The 19,865-nt window shown below is 53.3% G+C and overlaps 6 protein-coding genes across 6 annotated transcripts; 3 read left to right on the top strand and 3 right to left on the bottom strand.

Annotated features, from left to right (window-relative positions):
- Positions 1-360: 360 nt before the first annotated feature.
- Positions 361-1,793, bottom strand: J4E93_000971 (uncharacterized protein; the record flags this gene model as incomplete). The annotated part of the gene is made up of 3 exons (XM_049338927.1): positions 361-1,404; positions 1,453-1,593; positions 1,644-1,793. 3 exons carry the CDS (start codon positions 1,791-1,793, stop codon positions 361-363), a joined length of 1,335 nt encoding a protein of 444 aa, XP_049204812.1.
- Positions 1,794-2,055: 262 nt separating this feature from the next.
- Positions 2,056-5,702, top strand: J4E93_000970 (uncharacterized protein; the record flags this gene model as incomplete). The annotated part of the gene is made up of 4 exons (XM_049338926.1): positions 2,056-2,064; positions 2,115-2,556; positions 2,604-5,356; positions 5,406-5,702. The coding sequence occupies 4 exons, from the start codon at positions 2,056-2,058 to the stop codon at positions 5,700-5,702; spliced, it is 3,501 nt and encodes a 1,166-aa protein (XP_049204811.1).
- Positions 5,703-6,799: 1,097 nt separating this feature from the next.
- On the top strand, positions 6,800-8,924 carry J4E93_000969 (uncharacterized protein; the record flags this gene model as incomplete). The annotated part of the gene is made up of 4 exons (XM_049338925.1): positions 6,800-6,981; positions 7,141-8,139; positions 8,186-8,438; positions 8,484-8,924. 4 exons carry the CDS (start codon positions 6,800-6,802, stop codon positions 8,922-8,924), a joined length of 1,875 nt encoding a protein of 624 aa, XP_049204810.1.
- A 1,666-nt stretch (positions 8,925-10,590) lies between these two features.
- J4E93_000968 (uncharacterized protein) lies at positions 10,591-11,817 on the top strand (the record flags this gene model as incomplete). The annotated part of the gene is made up of 2 exons (XM_049338924.1): positions 10,591-11,002; positions 11,081-11,817. 2 exons carry the CDS (start codon positions 10,591-10,593, stop codon positions 11,815-11,817), a joined length of 1,149 nt encoding a protein of 382 aa, XP_049204809.1.
- A 129-nt stretch (positions 11,818-11,946) lies between these two features.
- On the bottom strand, positions 11,947-14,518 carry J4E93_000967 (uncharacterized protein; the record flags this gene model as incomplete). Its single annotated transcript, XM_049338923.1, has 2 exons — positions 11,947-12,863; positions 12,958-14,518. 2 exons carry the CDS (start codon positions 14,516-14,518, stop codon positions 11,947-11,949), a joined length of 2,478 nt encoding a protein of 825 aa, XP_049204808.1.
- Positions 14,519-17,785: 3,267 nt separating this feature from the next.
- On the bottom strand, positions 17,786-19,096 carry J4E93_000966 (uncharacterized protein; the record flags this gene model as incomplete). Its single annotated transcript, XM_049338922.1, has 1 exon — positions 17,786-19,096. The coding sequence occupies one exon, from the start codon at positions 19,094-19,096 to the stop codon at positions 17,786-17,788; it is 1,311 nt and encodes a 436-aa protein (XP_049204807.1).
- Positions 19,097-19,865: the final 769 nt, after the last annotated feature.

The raw sequence follows: 19,865 nt of genomic DNA, 5'->3' as shown, positions 1-19,865 counted from the left end.
GAGAGAAATGTCGGCTCAAGCCAAACTTTGGGTGTCGTTAATGCACTGCCTGTTCCGGGTGACGGCAGCGCTTGGCTTCTTGGTGGTGTGTCGCGCGATCCGCATCCACGCCATCATCTTTAGACCCTGGTACCGCCCGCCGCGGAAACGCCCGCTGGATGTATTTGACACATGCGAAGGCATGACATCAGATGGGAGAATGACCTGGGAGTTGCTGTAATGCTGGCTGCAAATTTCGAGTTGAGTTTGAGATGAAAGATAAGAGGGTTCGTCACAAATGGAATCATGCATATCATTATTCCCGTTACGTCCAAGTCTAAACAACGTCTATCAAGAAGTGGGTGCAGCCTGAGCCGCTTTTCAAACCAGAGCCTTGAGCTCGCCCTGCGTAAGCTTCGCAGCACCAATGAGACGCTGGGCCTCCTCCTGGAAGATCTCCTTGATCTTACCGGCATCCTTGACACCGTTGAGCTTGCTGGTCAATGCAGCCAGCTCCTCGTTGTCCTGCTTTACGATGATGGTATCGACATCGCTGAGAGCGGCATCGACCTGGGAAGCGGGCGCATCGCCGGCACCGTGGAAGTAGTTGGCGTCCTTAACGGCACCACGCACAACACGCTTGTTCTTCTTTGCCGCGTTCTTCGCTGCCTCCTTGGCCTTCTTGTTGTCGGCCTTTGCGGCCTTTTCAGCAGCCTCCTTCTCAGCTGCAGCTGCAGCCTCCTCGGCCTTCTTCTTCTCGGCCTCCTCCTTTGCGGCCTTCTCGGCAGCCTCCTTTTCGAGACGGCGCTTGTTCTTCTGTGCGTTCTCAGCCTGGCGGAACTTCTTGATGCGCTCGTCAAGCGCCAGACAGTCGTCGACCATATGCCTCAGACGAGTGGTGTCCTCGGTCTTCTTCTTGCGGCGCGCATTCTGGTTCTTGCGTTCGACGTGACGCTTCTGGTCACGGTTCTCGTTGTCATCGGGCACATCCTCGTCAAGGTACTCAAAGGTCCTCCAGCTGTCGAAGTTGTACCAGAAGTTGTAGAAGTGCTCGACCTCCTCCTTGGTGCTGTTGGCGTTACCCAGCTTGGGTACGGGCTGCTTGTTTGAGAAGCGTCCCTCGGCCTCGAAGACCTTGCCCCAGAGCTTGTAGAAGTTGCCCTTTTGTGTGTCCTTCTTGGATGGTGGCTCAACCTCAGCGCCCTCGTCGACGGAGTCGAACTGCCTCCTCTTGACGGGGTCGGAGAGCACCTCGTGGGCCTTTTGGATGCACTTGAAGAATTGATCGTCCTCGGTTCCGCCCTTGGCCGCCTTCTTATCGGGGTGGTGCTTGAGCACCTTCCTGCGGTGGGCGCGCTTGATCTGTTCGTCGGTGGCCCTCCATCGGTAGCGGGTTATGCCGAGCACAGCGTAGTGGTCTTGTGACTAGGATATGTTAGTAGAAGTCTACGATAGCCTGTGCAATCGCCCTACCTTCCAGTCCTTGGCTTCACGCTGCAGCATGACAGGGTCCTCGGGCTCGTCAACATCGTCGGGGTCCTCCTCCTCGACGCTCTTGACGTTGGCCTGCGCCTGGATGCGGTCATCCTCGGAGAAAGTGCGCTTGTTGCGCTTCTGTAGGACTTGTCAGTACTGCATATGCCAATCATCGTCGAAGCACATACTCTGCGGGCGTAGGCGAGGAAGTGCGGGCCAACAGGCTCGATCTTGCGGTCGTTGGCGTCGCTCAGCTGGCCGATGGCCTTGAAGTCCTTCTCGCCAGCCCAGCCCTCAGGCAGAACCGGCAGCGGCAGTGAAATCTCCACGTTGGCCATTGTACTGGATTATTGTGGTCGTTCTGGTGGGGGAACGGGCAGCGAGAGAAAAAGTGAGGATTCCCGCCGCACTAGCTTACCGAAGGCTGATTTTAGCGCCTGTCCAGCGTCCCCGATCCATGTCACCTAGCCACGACGGACCCCAGAACGTGTCAGAATAGTGGTTTGTCCCCATGGTTCCGTGTTTGATAGTCCATTAGGGAAGTGTATTACTTGTCTACTTTGCATGTTTTTCTATACTCCTTCATAATTCAGCAGCATCATGTTCCAGGTAACCGATCCCCATCCACGTTGCATCATAGGCATGCTGACAAGACACAGCGCATTCGGGGGGCCATCGACGCCAGAATAGCAGAAGAGCAAGCGCGCCAGAAAGCCACCTCACCATCGGGCACTCCACGATCCAGCTCTACAACACGGAGATCCAACTCACGCAACCTCTCGCCCTCGAAGCGCACAGCGAGATCGAAAGATGGCGACAGTAGCAAGGCCGCGCCGGCAGGGAAGGGCCCTGACCCCTCAGAGTTTGACCCGGAATTTGTCGTAGGAGAAGAAGATGACCCGCCGAGTCGAGCCGGCACACCGCGACCAAAGGAGAAGGCGCAACCCGCCGAGGTGAATGCGGAGAATGGCGATGGCAAGAAGGAGGAGGAAGAGGGGCCGACTGCCGAAGCGGAAGTGAAGCCAGAACAGCCACCAGAGCTGCCGCGCGAGATTCAATTGCGATTGCGCAGGCTGGACAAGCTGGACCCCAAGTATACGGGTGAGTGACGCCTTCCCTATGCATGCGCCAAGCTAATCCCTCTCCAGAACTCCTTCGGTCGTACCGCATCGCACACGCCAGAGTGGGCGCAATCGAGGCCTTCGAGAGCTCCCTACGTGAATACACCCCTCTCACTTCCATCAGCGACACGGGCGCATTCGTCGAATACCTCGGCCAACTGAACGTCAAGAGTGACATGCTCATGGAGGAACTCAAGCGGGTGTCCAAGGAGCGCGATGAGCTCAACAAGAAGCTGGAGGACGCCGAGAAGCGCGCGAAGGAGGCTACGGCTGAGGTCGAGACGCTGAAGTCCCAGGCGCCGGCTGCCAGCGAGGCTGTACCGGACGATTCCACAACACAGACCGAGTCCGTCGCGCCATCGTCACCCTCCAAAGCGTCTAAGCAAACTGAGGGCACCGAAGACACGGAAGACTTCTTCTCGTACGACAGCGAGCTGCCCCGCCTGCAGACACAATTGCAGGAAAGCGAGGAGAAGGTCGAAAAGCTCGAGGAGGAGAACAAGTCGCTCAAGGAAGAGCTTTCTACGGCTCAGGAATCGGCACATTCATTCATGCAGAACCTGGAGACTACGACGAACGATCTGAACACATTCAAGGACACCCATCAACGACTACAAAGGGATGCTGATGATCGCGAGAAGGAGCTCAACAACACCATTGTGGATCTCAAGTCGAAGGTTGAAAGCGCCGAGGAAGAGCTACACAAGCACAAGGATACTCATGACCAGAATGAGAGGACCATCGCCGAACTCAAGACGAAGCTTGACGCAACATCCAAGGAACTGGAAGAGCTACATGCGGACAAGGGAGAGAAGATTGTCGAAGATGATCAGGTGCAAGAGCTCAAGCAGCGCATCGAGGAACTCCAAGATGAACTTTCGCAATTGCGCGAATCGCAAGCCAAGGCCGAGAAGCGGAACGAGACCATGGACGGATTGCTCGGCAAAGTTCGCGAGCAGCTAAAGACTACAGAAGCAAAACGCGATAGCGCTTTGGTCGAGCTTGAGCAAGCGAAGAAGGACTTGCAGAAAGCGAACGATGGCAAGAAGTCGACCAAACCAGAACCAGTTCAGCAGCCGCAAGCGACCCCAGCACAAGCTCCCCAGAGCGCAGCAGCCAAGAAGAGAGCACGCGCCAAGGAGAACAAGAAGAACAAGAAGGGCGGAAAGGGACCTGAGGCCAGTGGAACGTTAACACCTGAAGCAACACCCAGTGAAGCTGGAGATGCTGAAGGCCTTCTTAGCCCTCGTGATGCTGAATTCTCGCCGTCCCAACTCGAAGACGCCTTGAAGGATGTCGCGCAGCTCAAATTTGACCTTGAAGAGAAGGCTGCAGCGATCGAAACCCTGCAAACCGAGGTCGCAGAGAAGGCGTCGACGATCGACCGCCTCAACAAGAGGGCAAAGGACCAAGAAGACATGCAAGAAGAGATTGATACCCTGCGTCAAGACCTTCTTGACTATGGCCTTGAACACACCGAGGCCAAAGATAAGGTCAAGGAACTGCAAGCTGAGAAGGCGGCGCTGCAAGAGAACCTCAGCAAACTTGAGGCCGAGATCGCTGAGTTGAAGACCAGCAAAGCATCGAACGAGTCGTCGCAACAAGAAAGAGAGGCGCTGACCGCCGAGTTTACGGAGCTCAAGACAAAGGCGGAGACATTGCAGACGGATCTTTCGGTTGCAGAAAAGCTCGCGGCATCCCGCTTCAAAGAGCTCACCGAAATGCGAGAGGTGCTGCAGAAGGCGCAACCGGAGCTGACATCATTGCGCAAGGGAGTGGCGGAGCTGCGTAGCACCAAGGACGAGCTTTCCACCAAGACTACAGAAGTCCGTCGGCTGGAAAACCGCGAGAAAGACCTCAGATCGGAGATTACTGAATACAAGTCTCAGTTGTCGAGCAAGGAGAGCGATATTAAGACACTCAACGACAAAATCAAACAAGAAACTAGCCAGAGACTTGCGCTGGAAGAGACTAACAAGAAGATCCAGCGGGATCTCCAAAACTCGGAGACGGAGCGGAAGGATGTCATCGAAACGCGGGACAAGTTGACGAAAGATGCCAAAAAGGCACAAGACGAGCTCAAGGCATCACGTCAGAAGGTTCACGATCTGGAAGAGGAAGTTGCAAAGCTCATGCGGGAGGTGGGCAGCCTACGTGAAGAGATCCAGATGAAGTCGGCGCAATCTGCGAGCGCGCAGGACTTTGTCAGCAGCATGCAGGACCAGGTACAAGAGATGAGCACTCAAATGAAAGAGGTTCGCGCCCGAAGCGAAAGCCTAGAAGAAGAGCTTGCCGATGCGCATCGCTTACTCAGCGAACGTGGACGCGAGGCTGAGACAATGAGGAGGCTGTTGAACGATGCGCAGGGACGAGCTGATACGCGGGTACGAGAGATGCAAGAGCGCCTCGACCTTGCCGTCGAGGAACGCGAACGTGCAGAAGAGCAAGCTAGCACATTCAGCCGCCGACGCGCTCGGGAGCTCGAAGAACTGAAACAAAAGGTGCGCGACGCCGAACGCGCACAAGCACGCGCTGTGGAAGACAAAGAAGATCTGGTCGCTTCCGAAGGAGCGCTCCGCAAGCAGACGGAGGATCTCGAGAAACGGGCCGCCCAAGCTAGCGAAGAGGCCTCTGAAGTCAGGCTCGCGATGAGCCAACTCCGGGATGCACTGGACGAAAGCGAGAAACAAGCCCACGAGCTGGAAAAAGAAAAAAGCGATCTGCGACGAGCATTCGACGAGACACAGAGCCGGCTTGAGAAGCTCCAAAAGTCCAGCAAGGTACGTACTTCCACAATACCCAACATACAACCTACTTACCACCCCACAGACAATGTCCGACGAGCTACGCACTCTAAAAACCCGCGGTTCCAGCTCCACCCCCGTCCCGCAATCTTCACGCTCCTCAGTCGAGTCCTCACGGTCGCAACTAGCTTCACCGCGTCCCAGGGGCGGTGGAGCAATCCAAGAAGCAATCGACTACGTGTACCTGAAGAATGTGCTCCTCCAGTTTTTGGAGCAACGAGACAAGAAGTATCAGCAACAGCTTATTCCTGTGCTGGGCATGCTGTTGCATTTTGATAAGCAGGATGAGCAGAAGTGGATGGCTGCTGTGAGTGCGAAGTAGTGGTTGTGATTGGGGTGGGTGTGGTGGTGGTGGGATGCGGCTCTCCGCAGTGAGGGATATGCGAGATGCATGCTTTGAGCGTGATGCGCAGGTCAGGTGTTACAGGGCTGCTAATGGATGGCGCGCGAATGTAGGATATGGGACGTTTATAGTTTTGCATAGCGGTTTCTTCTTCGCAGGTCATGGTTTGGATGGACATGTATTATATAGTGGTGGGTTGCAATGGCTGCTCCTGCCTGCCCTACAGGTTGGGCTGAGCATAGCTCTTTCTCGAATAGGCGCTTTCAACGCGAAACCTTAGTGTTCGATACTCAGTAGGAAGGTATAAATGACGCATCCTAGATGCGGTATTAAAGATGATTTGGAAGGTACAGATGATGTGGTATGATGTGGTCCAGGGTCCTCAGGTGCAGTCGGTATGCTGATATTGACATCCCACGTGTGCTGCAGATCGGGTCGCAACAACAAGCATTGCTGGTTCAAGCCTACCACATTGCTAACTTGCAACCGGCCCGGTACGTCTAGGCAAGCTGCTCGCTGCGCTAATTTTTAACAAGATGCAAGGCTTTGGGCAAAACTGGCTTGCGTGGTCGAACTAATGTGGTAGCAGGCGACTATTTGTAGGCGTCGACTGATGTCATAATTCGTCTGGCCTGCTTCCTTACCGCTTCCTCCGGCTTTGACGCGCTCCAGCCATCCGTCACCATCTCTATCATCATCCCAAGTCGCATCGAATTCTCCGAGAAGCGAGTCCGACTTGATTAATCACGCATCTCTCCAAGCGAGTCATCTCCCGTGGTTGTCGCAGCATCGCGCACCCGTGCAAACCCCCACCAGAGCACCAATCAGAGCCCCGACATCGATAGGCTGGCGAGGGGAGCGCTAAGCCCGTGTCCAGCAATTGAAGAAATCGCGAGGCAGTGCGACAGAAGAGCCACACTGCCCTCGCTATACACCTGCAAGCCCATACCAAGTAGTCTGCGTCTGCCCATGAGCGCTGCCCAACGCGTCCGGAGCGCCTAACCGCACACGCACATCCCAGCAGCCCTCGAGCCTCAGTCCCGCCCACAGCCCAGCGCGTGGCGGGGAAAGCCACCATGAATGGCACCGACATGAAGAAGGCGGCCATCAACAAGGCCAAGCAGGTCGCGCAGGCTGCCAACAGCAACGGCGGCAAGAAGCGACGGAAGGGCCAGGACCTCAAGCCCATCATCACCACGGAGAACCAGGGCAACCAGAACGCCTCGCCCGCAGGCTCGACGGGCTCCTTTCAGTACAAGTACGTTCACCACCACCACCACCCGCAACCACTACCCTCCACCACCGCTTGCAGCCTCACCCTTCCCGCCCGCCCAGCCTGCGCCCCCCTCTTTCACTTATTTTAATGCGCCCGACATGCCCTGACTGCCGCAACCTTATACTGACCTCAACCCCGCAGTGTGCAGAACGCCAACTCGCCGCTCGCCCAGCACAAGATGTACGGAAACCAATTAAGCCACTCGCCCGACTCGTCGTCGTCGTCGGTCGATGAGGCCGAGAACACAGCCGACGAGGAGGACTCGGAGGACTACTGCAAGGGCGGCTACCACCCGGTGCAGGTCGGTGAGGAGTACAAGGACGGCAAGTACACGATTGTGCGCAAGCTTGGGTGGGGCCATTTCTCGACCGTCTGGCTGTCGAGGGATAACACCAGCGGCAAGCACGTCGCCCTCAAGGTCGTGCGCTCCGCTGCGCACTACACAGAGACCGCCCTCGACGAGATTAAGCTCCTCAAGAAGGTGGTCGACGCGAACGAGAACCACCCCGGCCGGAAACATGTCGTCAGCCTCCTCGATTCCTTCAACCACAAGGGCCCGAACGGCGTCCACGTCTGTATGGTGTTTGAGGTGCTAGGAGAGAATTTACTGGGCTTGATCAAGAGGTGGAACCACCGCGGTATACCAATGCCGCTGGTCAAGCAGATCACAAAGCAGGTCCTGCTGGGCCTCGACTACCTCCATCGCGAATGCGGCATCATCCACACCGACCTGAAGCCTGAGAATGTCCTCATCGAAATCGGCGACGTCGAGCAGATCGTAAAAACATACGTAAAGGACGAACCGAAGAAGAAGGACAGCGAAGACAGCGTTAGAAACGGCAGGCGGAGACGGAGGACCCTCATCACAGGCAGTCAGCCGCTCCCCAGCCCGCTCAACGCGAGCTTCAACCACGCCGAGCTCTCCAGCTTCCCCGGCAACACACAAAGTCTCAACAAAGTTATGAGCGAGGGTACAGGTAAAGACTCCCCCACGACTATCCCGAGTCCTCCTTCGTCAGACGGTGTCGTAATGAGTGGTGCTCTAGCAACTCCATCTGCCGGCCCCAGCCTGTCCATGGCAGAACGGCTCGGAATCAAGTCGAGCGACGACGACGCGCAAAAGCAACGAGAAAAGTCCGCGTAAGTTATCTCGTGTCCATGTTCGAGTATATACTAATCTTGTTAGTGATCTCCTTACTAAGGAGGTATCGGGCATTAGCCTCGATAAACCCAGCAGCTCGTCCGGAAAAACCGAGCTCGAGCAGCAAGTCGAAAACGCCTTCGAAACCATATCAGTCAAGATTGCAGATCTTGGAAACGCCTGCTGGGTTGGACATCACTTTACCAACGACATCCAGACCAGGCAATATAGGTCACCAGAAGTTATCCTGGGTAGCAAATGGGGTGCCAGTACCGATGTCTGGAGTATGGCCGCAATGGTATGAAACCTAACAAACCTGGAAGGCGTGAACTAACAATACCAGACATTCGAATTGATCACCGGCGACTACCTCTTCGACCCACAATCCGGCACCAAGTACGGCAAAGACGACGACCACATAGCACAAATCATCGAGCTACTAGGCACCTTCCCGAAGGGTCTCTGCATGTCGGGAAAGTGGTCACAGGAGATATTCAACCGCAAAGGCGAGCTGCGTAACATTCACCGATTACGACACTGGGCCCTTCCCGACGTCCTCCACGAGAAATATCATTTCAGCTCAGAGGAGAGTAAGAAGATTGCCGATTTCCTGTTACCCATGTTGGAACTACTACCCGTCGACCGCGCAAACGCGGGCGGAATGGCAGGACACGAATTCTTGAAAGACACAAAAGGCATGGAGGGTGTGGATTTGAATATCCCCGTTGGTAGCAAGGGCGAGGGCATCGAGGGATGGGCGACGGAAATCAAGAAGACGCGGTAGAACGCGGTGAGAAAGGTGCTGAGTGCTGCGTATTTATAGAGGATATGCGTGGAATGGTGGAACGGGAGGGAATGGAAACTGCACTGGTTAGCCTGTTTTTGCTGAGCAATGGAACAGTACTCTGCGCTCGTTACGGTTGGTGGGTGATGTGTTGTTGTTGGAAATGGGATACCGCGATAGAAGCATTACGATTATGACTCAATTGTATAGTGCGCTTTTAAGTGCAACGTTCGCAATCTGGTTTTCAAGAGACGTAGATGTGCGCTTCTGCCTGTGGATGGATGCTGTAGACATGGTGGTTGTGGGAACTTGTGATGCGGATTAAATTTGTCTGAGATATGCCGGTGCATCGCTTCGGATATGTATAAACATGATGACTGTTCTCGAACATGGTCACGTCGGATCGAGACGTGGAGGCGAACGGCCGAGACTCGACTGCGACTGTTCTGTCTCGTGTTCGGCTCTCGCTCTTATTCTTGTCCGGGCCTTTCGTGTTTCGCCGACGCCGTTTTATGGGAAGGAACAGAAAGCCGAGATGCGGTGCGATGCTGATGAGTGAGTTGACCCGAGCGTAGTAGTTGTGAAAGAAAGGGGTCTGTGATGCGACGAGGGAGAGTCCGCAAAAATAGCTCTTGCATGATGTCGATGCCACGCCATGCCATATAACGACGGTGCATCAGCATAAGAAAAAGCCGGTATGTCTAGCTGTGCCACAAGCTGTGTTGCCTCATGAGAGGATTAACGCCGGCAAATGTGTTTGGTGCCCACATTCCTTCCGCGCTGGTCGTTAGAGTCCAAGGTTAATAGTTCGATTTCTCGGCGGGAGAAGGCGGGTGGGTATGCGACATCATCGTGTCACTCCAACAATCAGTGCAACACCGTACATCTCCCGCATTTGTTATGTACATCGTGTCCGTCGTACAAGAACCTCGGTACTCCGATGACCCACACACACGCCGTCCGTACAAGCACGGAGGATGCGCAGCACGCCACCCACTCACAACCCACACATTCCGTAAAATCGACACAAGCAACACCCAAAATCGTCCTATCACACTCCGCTATTAACAAAACCCTCATCGTACAAAAACTCAAATCCGCCCATCATCGTGTTCGCGTAGCTATTGCTATACTTAGCAAGAACACACCAGCCACACTCCCAGCTCGCATATATTGAGTTTCGGGATCGCCAAGTGGGTCGAGCGTCGTCATTAACCCACGCGGCTTTAACCACGGGCCGAGAGTTGGTACCTGTAATTCGCGTACCGCTCCTGACCCTCTCGTTCCCGCTGCTGCTGTCCTCGCTATCAATGGTGGATGCTTGGTCCTGGCACCCGTATCTTTGGGTACAGGGAGTGATCTGGGAGCTGACGATGGTAATTCAAGGGACCCACAGTGACGGGGGCTGTGGAGAGTGGTGTGGTTTGGTGACCCCTTGATGGAGGAGGTGCGTGCCACGCGGAGGGTTGAGCATGGCAAGCTTTGTAGATTGTGATTAAAGTAGGTGGGTACGCGGGTTCTTCTGGTGCTTATCTTCAGCCTCTTGCTTCAAGCTTATTTTGTCCACTTCGTCGAGTTGACTGTCGCTGTCTCTGTCTTCTCTCTCTTTCAAAGTCACTCGTTCACAGCATCACCAGAAGAGCGACTTAATTCTACACCTTCCATAATGCATCTCCCCAACGTCTCCTTACTCCCTCTCTCCCTCGTCCTCTTCTCAGCTACCCAAACTCTCGCCCAAACTTCCACAGACTGCGACCCAACCAAGAAATCCTGCCCAGCAGACACTGCACTATCCGAGTCAGTCTACACCCACGACTTCACCACCGGTGCCGACGATGAGAACTGGAAGGTCACTGCCGGCGATGTGAAGTACACATCGAAAGGTGCAGAGTTCACCATCAACAAAGCCGGCGATGCACCCACTATCCAATCGAACTGGTACATCTTCTTCGGTAGCGTGAGCTTCGTGATGAAAGCTGCGCCCGGCAAAGGTGTAGTGAGCAGTGCGATTCTCGAGAGTGACGATCTAGATGAAGTAGATTGGGAGTGGCTAGGTGGACAACCCGGGAATGTGCAGAGTAAGTCCTCCACCATTCTTCCTATCCATACCCCTTCATATCCACTCATAAGAACCCCCCACTAACGCACACCCCCAGCAAACTACTTCGGCAAAGGCAACACCACAACCCACGACCGCGAAGTCGACGCCCCAATCCCCGACACCCAATCCACCTCCCACAACTACACCATCGCCTGGACCTCCACCTCCACAACCTGGCTCGTCGACGGCACCCCCAAACGCACACTCTCCTACTCCGACGCAAACGGCGGCTCCAACTACCCCCAAACCCCCATGAACGTCCGCATCGGCATATGGGCCGGCGGCGACCCCAACAACGCCGAGGGCACCATCGAGTGGGCCGGCGGCGAAACGGATTACAGCGCTGCGCCTTTTACGATGGTGGTGGAGAAGGTGGAGGTGCGGAACCAGAATCCCGGTTCCAGCTATCAGTATGGCGATTTGAGTGGGTCTTTTGAGAGTATTGTTGTTGATGGCGGGGATGGGAAAGTGAAGAAGAGTGGGAGTGGGGATGGTGATGGTGAGAAGAGTTCTAGTGCGAGTAGTTCGGGGGTGAAGACGGAGGCTAGTGCTAGTGCGAGTGCGAGTGCGACGGTTAATGTTAATGTGGATGGGGGTGTTGGGGGTGAGCATGCGATGGAGACGGGGAATGCTACTGGCAGCGCGAGTATGGCTAGTGTGACGCCGACGGGGAGTGCGACGGGCAGTGCGGCTGTGGCCGAGCAGACTGGTGAGTCTGGTGCTGTGGTGGGTAAGAGTCTCGGTGGAGGGCTCTTGATGCTCAGCGCCATGACTGCGATGCTCTGGATCTAGATGTTAGCTATAATTACTTAATCCATCCTTGGGACAAAAATCATTCTGTATTGGGAGCCTAGACGCTGAGCCGAGTATCTACCCTTCGCGCGAAGTTAGATGTGTCGATAATCTCTTCCAAGATGCAACCTAATCCACCTCCGGCTCGTATCTAGAGCCATGTCCAGAGTTGCCCGATCGTTCCTGCACCACTTGCCAATACATCGAGTATGGAAACTCGGTACGCAGCTGAACGGGAATCAAGTCTTCCAATGGGCTTTCGAAGCTGGGTTCATCCACACGCCGGTATCCTGGAAACTTGACCTTCATACTCTTCTGCAACGCTGCAGCACCCTTGACAGCCGAATCCCCCTCTTTCTCAATCATCTTGCGGAGCATTATACCTACCACCGGAAAGATACACGGGTGGTGTGGTTGATTCTTCTTCCAGTTGTACAGCATACAGGGGATAGCGATGGTCAACCATGAATCTCCTTGGAAAATGAATGCTGGATAGTCGACCGGTGCGACCTTCCGAGCGTACTTATGGATCTGCAGCAGTACCTGGGTGCATCGCATATGCAGCTGCAACACGTCGAATGTGAGAGCCGTCTCATCTTTGCTAACCACCTCCTTGAAGATACGTAGCTTTTCCAGAGAAGACAGCGGCTTGTGCGCATTCGGAGACTTTTTCTGAGCGTCTCCAACCAACAGTTCTAATTTGACGAGCGTGTCTTTCCTTGGTTCGTCATCATGTACGGGCCCCTTCTGTCTTTGTTGACGCCATTTCTCCAAGGTCTTGACTTTCTGGTGCGTCTTGTCGCGTGGCGTCCTATCAACGGACGACTCGAGATACTGGGAATGATAAATCAGGCGACGTGTTCCACTGACGCGGGAAACATAGGTTGAGCTGCTGCCTACGGTGCGAGGTCTGTAACCTTTGGTGAAATCGTGGGCCACATTTCCCATGATCAACAGGACGCGTTTTCCGAATTCAGGGTCTTGTTGCGGTTTCTTGCCCATAAAGATCCAGTCGCTACCTTGTTGCTCGATCAACCATTCCATATCTGCCCATTATAGATCTTTAGGTAAATGTCCGGCACGCTGAGCAGCGTTGTACAGATGAGCCATCACAATGATTTTGACCATCATTTGAGGTACATTCGATGGCTACTTCGTGATACTCTTTGCACAGGGTGGCCAGGAGTACGCCGCAGAACGCGGGATCGCACCTCAATAGTGCGAACCCAGGTATCTTCCGGAATTTTGCCGGTAATTGTTCTTCATCAATATCGAACCCCATCTGGGCCTTTTTATTGACAATCAAGGCTTCGGCAAACTCTTTGCGGTCGATAACGCTTTCACGACAGAGTGTATAGATGTCATCTAATTCCTCAAATCCTTTGACGTCGAGGTAGGCTTGGTATCCTGTGATGATCTGCTGTCCGATCTTGTAGAGAAGCTCCTCACCGACAGATAAATGACGCTCCAGCTCTCTTTGCATGTCCCAGAAGATTTGCAGCGAGAAAAAGATCCAGCTTTGCAGCCGGCCCTCGCGAAGCATGGCGAATGCAGCCTTTCGTACCATGTATTCACCCATGAAACGGGGTTCTATCGAAGGTGATGCTGCAAGCTGTGAAACACACTTGAGGAATCTCTTTTCATCGTTGGAGTATCGAAATTCTTCGTTCTTCGTTATATCACTGAATGTGAAGAGGAGCAACTCTGTGACATGCTTGCATACGACAGTGTTGAAGCTCAATGATTGCTTTCCTTGTTTGTAAGCGAAAGGCTCCCCACAATCGTTATTTGCATTGACGAATGTCGAGCCTGGTTCAACCTTGGAGCGGCTGCGCTGTAAGAAGCCGATGAGTTCGCTGTGCACACCATGACCATTTGAGCCCTTGAATCGAGGGTTAGATTCCTCAAAATCGTTGCTCAACTTCTCTATCATTGTCAAAGCGACGTTCATGGTTAGCGCGGCGGCCTGGAGACCAATGTCGCCGTTCGCGAACTCACGCCAAGTGCGTCTGACTGCAATCCTGAGATCTGTAACGTCCATGAGAAAGCAGTAGATGGCGAAGGTAACGTCAGTTTCAGACTCTTCGAGCTTGTAGGTCACCTTCGACTTGGCGGGTGTGGCGTGGACCTCGATAATCTCGGGCATATGGTCGGACTCCGGGAGAGCCTCATTCTCCAGCAGCTCGAACTTGTTACTCGTGCGTATAGCTTCTGCCTTTGTGGTCTTCAGCTGCCGAAGTTCGACTGGTGGCCTCTTGGCGGCCTTGAGGATTCCGAGGACGTCTTCCAAAGTCTTGATGAAGTATTGGTGGCTCGCGTTGTTCTCCTTGACGGCGTTGTCTGCACAGTCAGAAGTGCTTGCGTACCAGACTGCGCAATCTTTGCGACCTCGAATGACAGCCTGCAAGGTTCCGAAGACCGAGGTTGGAACACGTGCACGCGCATCGTTGGCGATAGCTGTAGCAAGAGTGACGAACGATTTAGCCGTGATCTGGTACGTAGCTGGGGCGTTCTTTGCGTCTTTCCGGGCGTTTCCCTTCAATCTACCTCCCGTAGGCGGTTTCCCATGTTGTTGACTATCACTGAACACGTCGTTGACGGTACCAGTGGCGCGGGCTGTCTCAGCTAGCCATTGAACGAGATCTTCGGTTCCTCTCTTGTACTTCTGATACGCATCGAATAGCAAGGGCGTAAGCGCCATTATTGGCAAAGGAGATTGGGTGAGAAATATGGCAACGTGTACTGGTCGCGTCGCAAGTTGGATGTAGCCAAGCACCTGGAGGTGGGGCATAGCTAGACTGATATACTAAACCAAAGCCGTCCGTGCGCGCTCGCAATGAAGGAGGCTTCAGAACAGAGGAACTGCTGTTGCGTGGGCAACGGGGATAGAACATAGCTAATATGTTACTGCACAAGACACGGTGACGGAGCGGCGCTGCATACCTGCAAGTAAAATTAGACCAACACATCGACAGATACATGTGATGAGCATCTAGTGCCACTGTGCTCTTTCCACATCCTTGCTCCATCCATGGCAAGAGAACCAAACAAAATAAATTCGATGAGTCGAAAGCTTCGAGAAGCACATTTACTGTGATGTCGATGCCCGCTGCAGGTTGTAACTACACAAAGACCTCGTTGGAGTGCGATGCTTTAGGCGATGCGACGATATGGGACGACATGACGTGAACAGGATATTGTTGGACAATTGCTAAAGACTGACGGCAATGGGAACTTTACCATGTTTTTCAGAGGCTGCTGCGATGCGAGCATGTCTTCTCAAGCGGCTCCATGAGTGGTAACGAAACTGTCCACATCCAGGTATGCGACCTTTTGCTACATTCCATTAGCTTGAAGTCGTTGACTGATGAATTTCGATCAGAGCTAGCGATCGTCCGGGTTAGCCATCTACCTGCAAGTCGGCATACGTTGGCCAAAAGCTGCGGTTACGGTGTCGGTATAAGGTCTGCATTTCGCGTGAAATGAAGCATGCAAAGCGTTGTTCGTGAGAAGTGCGGTCGTCTAGATCGTGGAGGGTTGTCTATCCCGAGGTCTTCCGGTGGCGAACGTGTCAACGCACGGTCCTGGCGATGTGGGGCTCCGGCTCGCCGGTGGCAGCCTGCCTTCGTTCATTGCGACCACAATTTCTCTAAGAGCTCTGAACTTAGCCATCGCAATCTCTCTCCATCTTTGCACTCGGTGCAATAATTTGATATCGCCTCCGCACACTGCAGACCACTCGTTAGTACAACGCGCCGCAAGACCAAGTAGGTATCTAGACATTGTCTGCTCAGCATGCTATGACATGTCGCTACCTAGCTTGATGTTGATAATCATAGACCATACAGGAGCCTTCTGATTCTCATTAACATTGCAGAAGTGTGTAGCGGACCAGCGCGTCCCAAATGCCAGGCCCCAGTCTGGATCGAAGGTGCAACTTCTTCATTCGCTGAAATGTGAAGCGCTCTTTTGCAACGTCGGCGTAAGCAATATGATCCAATGGAGGATGGTCTTGCAGCCCTCCTGCCTCACACTGCCCCGCTCGGCTTTCACATGCACCGCCCCTATATGCTATCTGCTCAAATAGTCGTCAGTCGTATTCTGGAACCGCCCCGGATCTGCCAACTTACAGCAATACCAGCTCCCCATTCTCGACACCTTCTCTCTTTGCGCGGAACTTCATACGAACTAGTAGCCACCCAAAAAGTTGGGTTTCGAGCTTCGGCATACGCATGTCTCGCTCCTTCCAGTACCGGCCTTTGGACCGACAGACTTCCTCGATCAGACTCATACGGCTCCTAAGCGAAGATTCCGCAGATGGTCACATTCAATGCAAGATTGAATGCGCTACTACAGAAGCCTCATACACCTGCCTCTCATACGTATGGGGCGATGAGGGTGAACCCTGTACTATTCTCATGGACGGCAAACCGTTCAAAGTGCGTCGCAACCTACATCGATTCCTTACACAGGCAAGACGGACCAAGCATCTACTAAGTGCACGTATCTGGATCGACGCCCTCTGCATCAACCAGGACGACTCTTCAGAACGAAATCATCAGGTGCAGCAAATGGGGGTGATTTTCAGCCGAGCGAACGATGTCGTGTCATGGCTGGGGGATGACGTCAATATCTCCGAATGCTTGCAGTACCTGCGGCTACGTACTATGAGCGAAGGCCACGCAAAAGTTAAGGAGACACCGAACTTCGAACAACCTGACTTTGCTGAGTTTGGGCCGGGCTTTTACCATCTTTGCGTTGCTGAATACTGGGATCGGGCATGGATTACGCAGGAGCTCGTGCTTGCACGGAAGACAACACTCATGGCCGCTGACATCGAACTGGACGGTTCATCCTTCCCAGAACTTCCAGATCGGGGAGAGGGCTACCTTTCACGACTCGAGCCACTCCACCAATCTGTTCCTATCAACTGGAAGGGTAGAAGTCTTATCTATCTCATGGACAAATTCAAGCTCAAGGAGGCACACACCTGCCGAGATCGTGTCTATTCATTACTTGCGCTTTGCGGCGAAGGAAAGGATTTACAGGTCAACTACGAAGCTACAGACCTTACAGTGGCAAAACATATCTTAAGATCATGCGAGAAGTCTTTCTGCTTGTGCGCCATCAATTTGGTTGCGTCCATCCTGCAGCTGAAGTCTCCGGATCTAAGCGAAGGAACTCGGGACGATGGACTCGAACTGTTCGCAACGATGACGCTTTCTATAGTTTCACAGGATTTTCTCCACGCCTTGTGCACAAGCGAATCATGTCATCCTTGGAAATCAAGATGCGGTGGTAGACAGTATTGCCATTTACCAGGCTTCGTGGTAAAATCGCCTTCTCGTAAGCTGCTATCGATACAGCTCTTGCTGCGCAATATCTGTGGGCTATACCCATTTACTATTGTCAGGCTTGATGAAGTGGCTCACGTTCCCGGTTTCGTTCTCCGATGGCAAGGAAAGGAATTTACCGTACGATCTTACGACTGCTCCTTGCGATTGAGCACTGACAAAGAGAGCTATGAAGTGAAATTTTCTTTCGATCTCCTTGTCAAACTCGCCCAACTCCATTATGGCTGGTCCCACGGGCTGTGCGTTCGCGTAGCTGATGTAGGGACGGAATCAGCGTCGACCTATGACGATCCTGCGTTGCGGATGCTTTCTTGATGGCTATTTTGAGTTTTCAAAGGTGTTGTTGGATCTAGAAATTACAGAATCGCCGGCAGATGCTTTCTTAAGATCATTCACTTCGAGACCATGGTGTCGCGCATGGCGAGGCTTCGCGAACCCTCACAGGTCTCGGGTTTCGGCTTTAGTGCAAAATTAAGGCAAAACAACTGGCTGCTTTAAACATGCCTCTAGATTAATGCTATGTGTATTAATTAGACAAACGCCTAGGAGCACAACTAGAAAGTGCAACGGATGGGTCGTTCCTACTTTTACGCAAAAGAAGTCATATCGTTCAATCATACCCCTTCTTCCAACTCAACATTAACATCAACCCCATGCTTTTCGAGCAGCAGTAGCATAGACTCCAGCCCACCCTTTTTCGCTCTTCGTACGCACTCCTCTGCTGTCCCAGGGGAATGCAGATTCGCTCCTCGTTCGAGAAGGAACTCAAACAGCGCTGTATGTTCTGCGGCGATCGCTCCTGCGAGAGGACTATCCTTGCCGATGCTTTCCTTTACGTCTACACCGGCGTCAAGAAGTAGCCCGACCACGTCCAGATAAGGCCCTCTTTCCATATTCGCTAAGAGCTTGGTGGGTACTACTGTGCGGCTTTCATTCATGCCCACTTCGACAACCGCATCGCTGATGTTGACCCCACGATCTAAGAGCAGTTTCAAGACTTTGTGTTGGCCATAGCGAGCAGCGCTCGCAAGAGCTTGATTCGGGTCGGCCCCATCGTCTAGTAGAAGCTCGACGATAGGTACGTAGCCACGATCGATGGCGTGCTTGACTCCCTCGTTTCGGAGTTTACATGAGACCTCGTAGTCCGATATGAAAGACATGCAGACTGAGTGCCGATTCCGATCTTCATTGGTATGTGCGGCGACTCGGATTAGATGCGAAACCATATCCATCCTGCCAAGTGCTGCGCAATGACGGATCCTGCCGTAAAGCTGTTTCCTACCGGTCGGATACATGCCATGAGCGATGCGCAAGGCCTCAATGAAGTCCCATATCTGAGGATCGCGAACGCTTGCGCGGATGTCGTACAGTGGGCCCTTGCCCCAAGTTGTGGAGCTTTCGAAATGCCACGGCCAGTCCTCGCTGCGGAAGTTGTATAGGAATCGAACAATGTCTATCCGACATCCTTTTGCTGCAGACTGAAAAAGTTGGAATCTTAACCTTGGGCCGAGATCGGATGCTTCGCTGGTCATGAGATACTCTAGAAGTTCCTCGTTGCCAAATCTTGCGGCGAGCTCAACATAGTCTCCAAATACACAGCTGTTATTGGGGCTCTTAGGATTTGACAACATGGCATCTTGTAGTTTTGTAGACTGCCGAATGTACGATAGCGTATTGGTGCAAAGCGCGGCACCAAAAAGCTGTTTTTCGGTTTCGATAGAGTCCCACTTGAGTGTACGTCGGAAATCATCCCTCAAACGCTGCTTATTCGACTTGCTTGCCCATGCCTCCACTGGGAAAAGAGTGTGAACCACGTTTGCGATGATGCTATCGTCGAGCTTATGGCCGTGGCTCAGAGCTGCTATCTGAACGGCTATGTTTCGGACGTCAATTAGGAACCGATTGCCATTCAAAGGCTCATTCATGACTCGATACTCCAGATAGGACTGATAAAAGTAGATCACCTCCCACGAATAGCAACGGATGAACATGGTCCCATCGAGTAGCCGGAAGGTACGGAGTGCGCGCATCACCTCTTGCGCGAAATAATCTAGCGGTCGTCAGCTTTGAAGCTTAACACAGGATAGTGCTCCATACGGTTTATGAGTCTCAGACGCAGACCTCTTTTCGTTCCCCGAGCAAGGATGGCATGGTGTAAGATCGCCTCAAAGAGCTCCCTAGACAGATCAAGGAGCTTCATCGTGCTCTGATAGCTGTCCCTCCTCTGGTAAGTGTGCAAAGGATGGCCGTGTGATGAAGATGCGGTTACTTTGGAAGCGAATTACTGTGTCCAGTTGGTTGGCGTCCCTTGTGACAAGGAAGAGGCGTGGCAGGGCGCTCTGCGGTATTCGCCATTGCGGCACGGTATCTTGAATAGGTTTGCGGCACAGACGGGGCCAACGATTGTAAGCCTCGCATTACTTAGGCGCCAATAGGAGTCGTGGTACGCGAAAGTGATTATGAATCGGTACCGTGTGTGGAACTCTCTTTGCAGAAGGGGCTATGTAGCTTGCGAGAGCGCTAGCCCCTCGATCACGTCGATCGGGCTAGCTCAGGGTCACGCCCGACATCTGGAAGCTAGTCTTCAGGGCTTGTAAACCTCCCGTCAATCCACACTTGGGCAGCTGCGGCTTCGCGACCTAACGTTCTGAACGATTATCCCGCATGACAGCTTGCGGCATCGCATAAACCTCG

The sequence above is a fragment of the Alternaria ventricosa genome, assembly GCF_023758065.1.
Source record: "Alternaria ventricosa strain BMP 2768 chromosome Unknown scaffold_1, whole genome shotgun sequence".
NCBI classification, from domain to species: domain Eukaryota; kingdom Fungi; phylum Ascomycota; class Dothideomycetes; order Pleosporales; family Pleosporaceae; genus Alternaria; species Alternaria ventricosa.
The sequence above is the reverse complement of the archived record's forward strand: the minus strand, read 5'-3'. Positions and strand labels throughout refer to the sequence as shown.